An 8536-nucleotide genomic window follows, 5' to 3' on the forward strand; every position below is an offset into this window, starting at 1 on the left:
AGACGGGGTTTCTCCATGTTGGTCAGGCTGGTCTCAAACTCCTGACCTCAGGTGATCTGCCCGCCTCGGCCTCCCAAAGTGCTGGGATTACAGGCGTGAGCCACCGGGCCTGGCTCATTCATCTTTTGAGAGACTCTTAGGTTATTTTCCTATCTTGGCTATTGTTGATTATGTTGCAGTGAACATAGGACTGCAGATTTCTCTTAAACATACCCATTTCTTTTCCTTTGGGTTTGTTGTTGTTGGCTTTTTGTTTGTTTGTTTGTTTTGTTTTGTTATGAGACAGTCTCGCTCTGTTGCCCAGGCTGGAATGCAGTGGTGTGATCTCGGCTCACTGCAACTGTCGCGTCCTGGGTTCAGTTGATTCTCCTGCCTTAGCCTCCCAAGTAGTGGGGACTAGAGGCGCATGCCACCACACCCAGCTAATTTTTGTATTTTTAGTAGAGACAGGGTTGGCCAGGCTGGTCTCAAACTCCCGACCTCAAGTGATCCGCCTGCCTCAGCCTCCCAAAGTGCTGGAATTACAGGCGTGAGCCACCACGCCTGGCCCAATTTCCTTTCCTTTGGATATATATACCCAGTAGTGGGATTGGTAGGTCATATAATAGTTCAGTCTTTAATTTTTTGAGGTGACCGGGCACAGTGGCTCATGCCTGTAATCCCAGCATTTTGGGAGGTCAAGGTGGGCGGATCACCTGAGGTTGGGAGTCCGAGACCAGCCTGACCAACATGGAGAAACCCCATCTCTACTAAAAATACAAAATTAGCCAGGTGTGGTGGTGCATGCTTGTAATGCCAACTACTTGGCAGGCTGGGGCAGGAGAATTGCTTGAACCCGGGAGGCGGAGGTTGCGGTGAGCCGAGATCACGCCATTGCACTCCAACCTAGGCAACAAGAGCGAAACTCCGTCTCAAAAAAAAAAAAAAATTTTTTTTGAGAAATGTCCACACTATTTTCTATGATGGCTTTACTCATTTACATTCCCACCAACAGTGTACGGGGTTCCCTTTTCTTCATACCGTTGCCTACTTGTTATCTCTTATCTTTTTGATAACAGCCATCCAAACAGGTCTAAGGGGATATTTCATTATGGGGTGTGTGTGTGCTGTCTCTTATACACATCTAGATGTGTATAAGAGACAGGTGTGTGTGTGTGTGTGTGTGTGTGTGTGTCACTCTTGCTATGTCACCCAGGCTGTGGCATGATCTCAGCTCACTGCAACCTCTGCCTCCAGGGTTCAAGTGATTCTCGTGCCTCAGCCTCCTGAATAGCTGGGATTACAGGCACGCACCACCACACTCGGCTAATTTTTGTGTTTTTAGTAGAGACAGGGTTTTGCCATGTTGGTCAGGCTGGTCTCGAACTCCTGGCCTCAAGTATCCGCCCACCTCAGCCTCCCAAAGTGTTAGGATGGCAGGCGTGAGCCGCTGCGCCCGGCCTCATGATTTTCATTTCTATTCCTCTGATGACTAAAGAGGTTGAGCACTTTTACTGATACCTGTTGGCCATCTGTATGTCTTCTTTGGATAAATATCTATTCCAGTCCTTTGCCCGTTTTTAAAATGGATTGTTTGGTATTTTGCTAATGAGTTTCTTATATATTTTGGATATTAACCCCTTATCAACTGCATGGTTTAGAAATATTTTCTCCTCTTCCATAGGTTGCCTTTTCATTTTGTTGATTGTTCCTTTGCTGTGTAGATTTTTTATCTGATGTCCCACTTGATGATTTTTTTATTTTGCTGCTTGTACTTTCCAAAAAATCATCCAAGACCAGTGTGAAGGAGCTTTTTTCCCTGTTTTCTTCTAGGAGTTTTATGGTTTCTGGTTTTACATTTAAGTATTTAATCTATTTCAAGTTAATTTTGTATAAGATAAGGGTTTAATTTCATTCTCTTGCATGTGGATATCCAGATTTTCCAACACCATGTATTTAAAACACTAGCCTTTCCCTATTGTGTGTTCTTGGCCCCTTGTCAAAGATTAGTTGCCCTTTGATCCGTTTTGAAATACTATTTGTTTAAAAAAAAAAAGAGGAGGTAGCAATTCCCCAATATTCTTTTCTTACTCAGTTTGTCCTTTAACTGACTCCTCAAGTCTTTGGACATTTTTGTTGTTGTTACTTGTTTGTTTGAAATAATATCAGCCTAAATTTGACATTGACAGTGAGTATCAGTAAGGGTCATGGTTTTTGTAAGCCTTGTGCTTTCTTATTTTTTTCAAACTAATTTCAGACTTAAATAGAAGTTAGAAGAATAGTACAGGGAGTCTCATGTACCCTTCACCGAAATTCCTCAAGTGTTAACATTTTACCACATTTATAATTTTTTCTGAAACACTTGAGGGTAAGTTTCAGGTAGATGCCCCTTTACTTCTAAATATTTCAGTGTGTATTTTCCAAAAAACAGGGATATGCCCTTATATAATCATAGTTTTATTACCAAAATCAGGAAATTTAATAATTATGTCTCATCTAACTATAGATCTTATTATTATTTCACTATTCTTCTAATCTCTTTAGAGCAAAATGGGGAAAAAATGGCTTTTCTGTTCCGGTGCAAGATGCAGTCCAGGCTCACGTGTTACAGTGAATTATCACATCGTTAACGTTCTTTAATCTGAAATATTATCACATCTTTAACGTTCTTTAATCTGAAATATTATCACATCTTTAACGTTCTTTAATCTGAAATATTATCACATCTTTAACGTTCTTTAATCTGAAATAGTTCCCAAGTCTTGTCATTCATGACCTTGACTGACATTTTTTAAGAGTAAAAACTAGGGGTGTTTTTTTGTTGTTTTTTCTGTTTCGTTTGTTTTGTTTTGTTTTTTGAGCCAGGGTCTCACTCTGTCGCCCAGGCTGGAGTGCAGTGGTGCAATCTCAGTTCACTGGAGCCTCCACCTCCCAGGCTCAAGTGATCCTCCTGCCTCAGCCTCCCAAGGAGCTGGGACTACAGGCTGCAGCCAACATGCCCAGCTAATTTTTGTATTTTTTGTAGAGACAGGATTTCGCCATGTTGCCCAGGCTGGTCTGTAACTCCTCCGATCCGCCCACCTTCACCTTGACCTCCCGTAGTGGTGGGATTACAGGCATGAGCCACTGCACCTGGCCAGAGACCCATTCTTTTATAAAATGTCCCTCCCTCAATTTGGATTTATCTGACGTTTTCTCATCATTAGATTTAGGTTATGCATTTGGGGCAGGAATATGCATTTGGGGCAGGAATATGCATTTGGGGCAGGAATAGCAGTGAAGTAATGATGTATCCTCTGTGTGTCATACAAGGAGGTTTACAGTCTGCTTGTGCCGTTACTTGTGATGCTAATTTTAATCACATGGTTAAGGTGTCTGCAGCCTTATGCTCTCCCAGTTTCTTCCCAAGGTGTATCTTGGTTTACTAACCATGCCATTCATGAATTTACAAAGTAAGCAAAATGTATATTTCCCAAGTCAATTCCTGACTCTTTTCTCCTAAAATAAATCCTTGCGTGCTGTTGTCAACCTAAACTATGAAATGCTCTGGGATTCTGTCCTGTGCTGTTGGAGTGCATCAAGATGCCAAACCCACAAACCAAGTATTTTGTCAATTGAACTGAGTCTTCAGGGACACTGAGGCATGTCTGTATTTAGCTCAAAAGGTAGAAGTCTCACAAAACTGATACTAGCGAATATTATGTTACTTAAAATTCTTGTTTACTCAGGCATTCCTAGCTACGTATAAGCCCTTCTTACCTATATATAACTTCTTTCTTCTATGCACATAATCTCGGGTACCAAATAGACAGTATTATTTAAAATCTCCCTTCGACATTTTATGCTCAGTTTTTCAGACCATGGAAATCTACACCTATGATGCTCTTCCAAGATCACTGGGGATTTTTTTGTAGTTTAATAAGTGACTTATTTAATTTGCAATTCTGAATTATTTCATTTATATGTAAACTTCTTTTGTGAGAAACAGGGTTTCACTTTGTCACCCAGGCAAATGGTATGATCCAATGGTACGATAATAGCTCACTGCAAATGTGAACTCTGGGCTCGAGAAATCATCCTGCTCTCAGCCTCCCACGTAGCCAGGACCACAGGCACACACCACCATGCCCGGCTAATTTTTTTTTTTTTTTTTTTGGACACAGTGTCTCACTATGTTCCCCAGGCTGATCTCAAACTCCTAGCCTCAAGCAACCCTCCACTTCAGCCTCCCAAAGTGCTGGGATTGCAGGCATGAGCCACCATGCCCAGCCATAAACATTTTCTTTCCTCTTAAAAAGTGACTCATGCTTAGTGCCGTCTAGCGATGCTTTGTTTTTGTTTGTTTGTTTGCTTGCTTTATTAACTGACCCTCATCCCTCACAGACCTCAGGGGCTTCAGCTATTTCCAAAGAATTACTTATTAGTAATTGTTACTCTTTTTTTCACACATTATTTCAGGCAGCAAATAAACATTGATTGTTAAGTCTCTAAACACTAACAAGCTGGCTTAGATAATTCACCTACTCTACAGTAACTGACATGCCAGCTTAACTGAAACAAGTAGCATCAATCTGTAGCCAGCTCTTTTCTGCCACGATCCTACCCCAAAAAAATAAAACAAAACATGATCCTGCATCATCCTGTCTGTGGGATTGTAGCCAGTTTCCTTTGTCCTACATGGTGATGGAGAAATCAGGACAGTTAAGAAAATAATTTGTTTTAAAATAATAAAGCTAATATATGCTCAGATGGTAAAAGAACAAAAGATCACCAAATCTTACTTTTTGATCCATTTTTAAGATAAAAATTTTATACTCTACAAGTAGGAAAATTAATGAAGTGAGCCGTTTTTTCTAAGTGAACAGTGCGTAAACGGTGATTCTTCCTGGATGAGTAACTTTCTCAAAGATATTAGTTTCTGCTATTTCACCAATAATTATAATGACAAAATAGACAATTAATGGAGATTTCTGCTTTTGTTTCTATCATTACAGCTATTGTACAGGGAGATACGCTGGAAGACATTTACAACCAAGTGAAACAGATCATAGAAGAACAGTCTGGTTCTTACATCTGGGTTCCAGCAAAAGAAAAGTTATGAAAACTCATGTTTCTCTATTTCTCTTTTCCACAATTCCATTTTCTTTGACATCTCTTTGCCCTTTCCTCTGGAGTCTTTTTTCAATAATGATTTCATGTTGAATTATATCCCACATCATGGTCTGCAGGTGCGCTTATTTTTTTACATGTAGTGTCTCCTTCAAGTTACATCATGTGTATTATTTAATGTCACTATTGGTTAGTGGCCATTTTTCACAACTGAAGATGGAATGGCCTGACCAGCTATTAAGAATTTGGGGAGACGCAGAAATTGTGGTAAAATTCCTTAATGTTTAAGGGAAAGTAACTTTAAGAGATTTTTGGAAAAGCTTTATATACATTCTTTTCAAATTTCAGTACAAATGAAAAAGTGGTTTTAATCAGTGATTTAGTAGACTTTGAGCAACTATGCACGCTTAAGTTTAATAGCATGGTTTGGCCAGTGTGTTACTCTCAAGTCCTGTTCTCAGTCAGCTTCTATCATCAAAGCAATTGTTTCATTATAGATAAATAAGGAAGACATGTTTTAATTTAAAAATTCATGTCTGAGTTAACTTTCATAAGGGATTTCATTTTTTGTAAGTATTCTTAGAGTCTTTTATTATTTGAAGGTTATTTTTTCCCAGTACATTTGCTAGGAATAACAACGTTTAAATGTTTTTAATCTACTTGAGCAACACTATCGTGTCTTACAAAAGTTGTTCATATGTAAATGATCATCACATTCTGTGAATCAAGGCCATGTTCAGGTGCTAAGGAAGTTCGCCTTTTACACAGAAGGTTGAGAAAATTTCCTAGATATAAATACAGATAAATCAGACATTACAGTGGTGATGTAGAAACCATAATGGCAATGGAAAGGAGTCCAGTTCATAGCCTAAAACTTAAAAATGTATTCTTAGGAGTCAGATTTTACTGAATATTTTACCCACAATAGCTGCCTATTTTGTTATAATAAAATATATATAAATATATATATAAAACTTTCTTTAAACTCTGTAACTATGGGAATTATTTTCTTTACATAGTTGCGCACACACACAAACATATATATATATATATTTAAAATATGTTTTGTTTCTTTTGCCACCTGCTCCTAACTTCTTGTTTGGTTTTAAATTAAATATTAATTGAATAGACTTTACCTTCCTTAATCCTGTGAACTGAAAATGGGGCATGGTGATCATGAGGAGAAACATTTAGGGAAATTAGATTACAAGTAAAAGTGTGGGCGTATTCTCCTCTTTTCTACAAAGTTTTCAAATGGTTCCTGGGGTTTTGTTGTTGTTCTTGTTGTTGTTATTGTTGTTCTTGTCATCAGGTTTGATTTTGGTCCTTGCCCTTTCCTTCTAGTTCTCCTTTTATTAATAGGAAGGCAGGCAAAAGCCCCATTTATGTGTGTGTTTCCCTCAGACAGCTTTCGTCCACTGCTCTGCACTAGAATTGCACAAATCTTCATGGTGAGCAATTTTAAGAAATTTTAGTGAAAGGTAGAAATTATTTCAGAAATCAGTTTCTCTGGTCCTTTATATTAAAAATATTTGGCTTCCCATTGCTCTTTGGAGTTGTTTATTAAATATGTGTTTTTGACAACCTCCTCATTACAGTTTCTTAAAGAAATGAGTACTGGTTTGTAAAGAATTATCAACATTATCCATTCCATTTATGGAGAAGAGGAGAACAGCTAATAAACTGTATTGTAAAATCCATATGTTAAATGTGTCTTGAATTTTGAAAGAAAAAAATATTTTGCAAGCTAACATTTTCTTGAAACAATTTGAGGCATCATGTAATTTATAACTGAATTCAAGAGCCATTAGGCAACAGAGTATGTTAACACATTGAAATACACACAGTATTGCTGTTACACTAAATATTGTAGGTTGTTAACAAAATAGAAATATACTAGAAGAAAACTATTGTAAAATCTCAAGAGCTTCAGAAATTGCCTTACAAGACCCCAGCATAAGCTGTTTTGAAGTATTTAACCAAATAGTCACATGTTGTAAAATATCAAGTGGGTTATAAAAGGATGCCATTTATGTATTAAAATCTACATAACATTGTTTTCTGGATGTCCTTGTTAAGTGATTTTTTTGTAAGAATATATGATTGTGCAGCTTTCTAGCTTGTACAGGATTATCAATAATGAGATTACTAATTGCTGAGTATTATGCAATAGCTACTTTAGTATCATACCTCTTTTTTGTTTTTTTTTGTTTTTGTTTTTTTGTGGTTTTTTGTTTGTTTGTTTGTTTTGAGACGAAGTCTTGCTCTGTCACCCAAGCTGGAGTGCACTGGCTTGATCTTGGCTCACTGCAACCTCTGGCACCCGAGTTTAAGCGATTCTCCTGCCTCAGCCTCCGAACTAGCTGGGATTACAGGCGCCCACCACCACACCCGGCTAATTTTTGTATATTTAGTAGAGACGGGGTTTCAGCATCTTGATCAGGCTGGTCTTGAACTCCTGACCTAGTGATCCACCCCCTCGGCCTCCCAAAGTGCTTACAGGCATGAGCCACTGCACCCGGCCCATACCTCTTAATTTAAAAAAAAAAAAAGAGAAGGTGGTGTTACTCGCCCCACTATAAGGTTTACATTAAATCACTTGCCCAAGATGACTTAGCTAGTAAGTGGCAGTGCTTAGTATTTGGATCCAAGCCTCTCTGCCCCAAGTCTACATTCTTTCCAATACACTTGGCTGCCTCATTTTTTGCCCCGTACTGTGTAAAGAACTGTAACTTAAATTATTAGTTTAGCAGTCCTTTACAAATAAGGAAAGACTCTTAGATGAAAATCCTTGCCCAAAGTCATACAAGTAGTAAGGACAGACCCATAGAACAAGTCACTCCCGTCAAAGCTGAAAAGACTGTTTGTGGGAAACAAGGCAGCCTCGCCCCGCCACGGTGACATGCCAAGAAATAATCCTTTAAAACCAGAATTGAAACAATGTTTGTAAGAAAAGAGTCCATTATTGTAATGCACAGAGAATAATACAGTTTCAAATGTTTTGAAAGGCTTTTTTAATATGCCTCTTCATATCCTTAAGTTGGCAAAAAGAAAAGTGCCTCTTGGATTTGGCTGTATCTGGGTGCTTTCCTGTTCTGTGACTACCTGGGGCTCTTCAATAAATAATGGAAGCAAGCAGGCCGGGCGCGGCAGCTCACGCCTGTAATCCCAGCACTTTGGGAGGCCGAGGCAGACGTGTCACCTGAGGTCAGGAGTTCGAGACCAGCGTGACCAACATGGAGAAACCCTGTCTCTACTAAAAATAAAAAATTAGCCAGGCGTGGTGACGCATGCCTGTAATTCCAGCTACTCGGGAGGCTGAGGCCGGAGAATCGCTTGAACCCGGGAGGCAGAGGTTGCAGTGAGCCGAGATCGCACCATTGCATTCCAGCCTGGGCAACGAGCGAAACTCCATCTCAAAAACAAATAATAATAATGGAAGCAAGCC

At 39.0% G+C, this 8536-nt stretch overlaps 1 protein-coding gene across 8 annotated transcripts in view; it reads left to right on the plus strand.

Annotated features, from left to right (window-relative positions):
• DLG1 (discs, large homolog 1 (Drosophila)) overlaps positions 1-7154 on the plus strand; it is a 292696-nt gene extending 285542 nt beyond the window's left edge. For all 8 annotated transcript variants that reach the window (XM_011988972.1, XM_011988970.1, XM_011988973.1 and 5 more), the window contains one exon: positions 4974-7154. In XM_011988972.1, the coding sequence (XP_011844362.1) occupies positions 4974-5080 (107 nt within the window). In that variant the 3' untranslated portion in view covers positions 5081-7154. The remainder of the gene's footprint in view (positions 1-4973) is intronic.
• Positions 7155-8536: the final 1382 nt, after the last annotated feature.

The sequence above is a fragment of the Mandrillus leucophaeus genome, unplaced genomic scaffold, assembly GCF_000951045.1.
Source record: "Mandrillus leucophaeus isolate KB7577 unplaced genomic scaffold, Mleu.le_1.0 Scaffold342, whole genome shotgun sequence".
Classification (NCBI taxonomy): Eukaryota; Metazoa; Chordata; class Mammalia; order Primates; family Cercopithecidae; genus Mandrillus; species Mandrillus leucophaeus.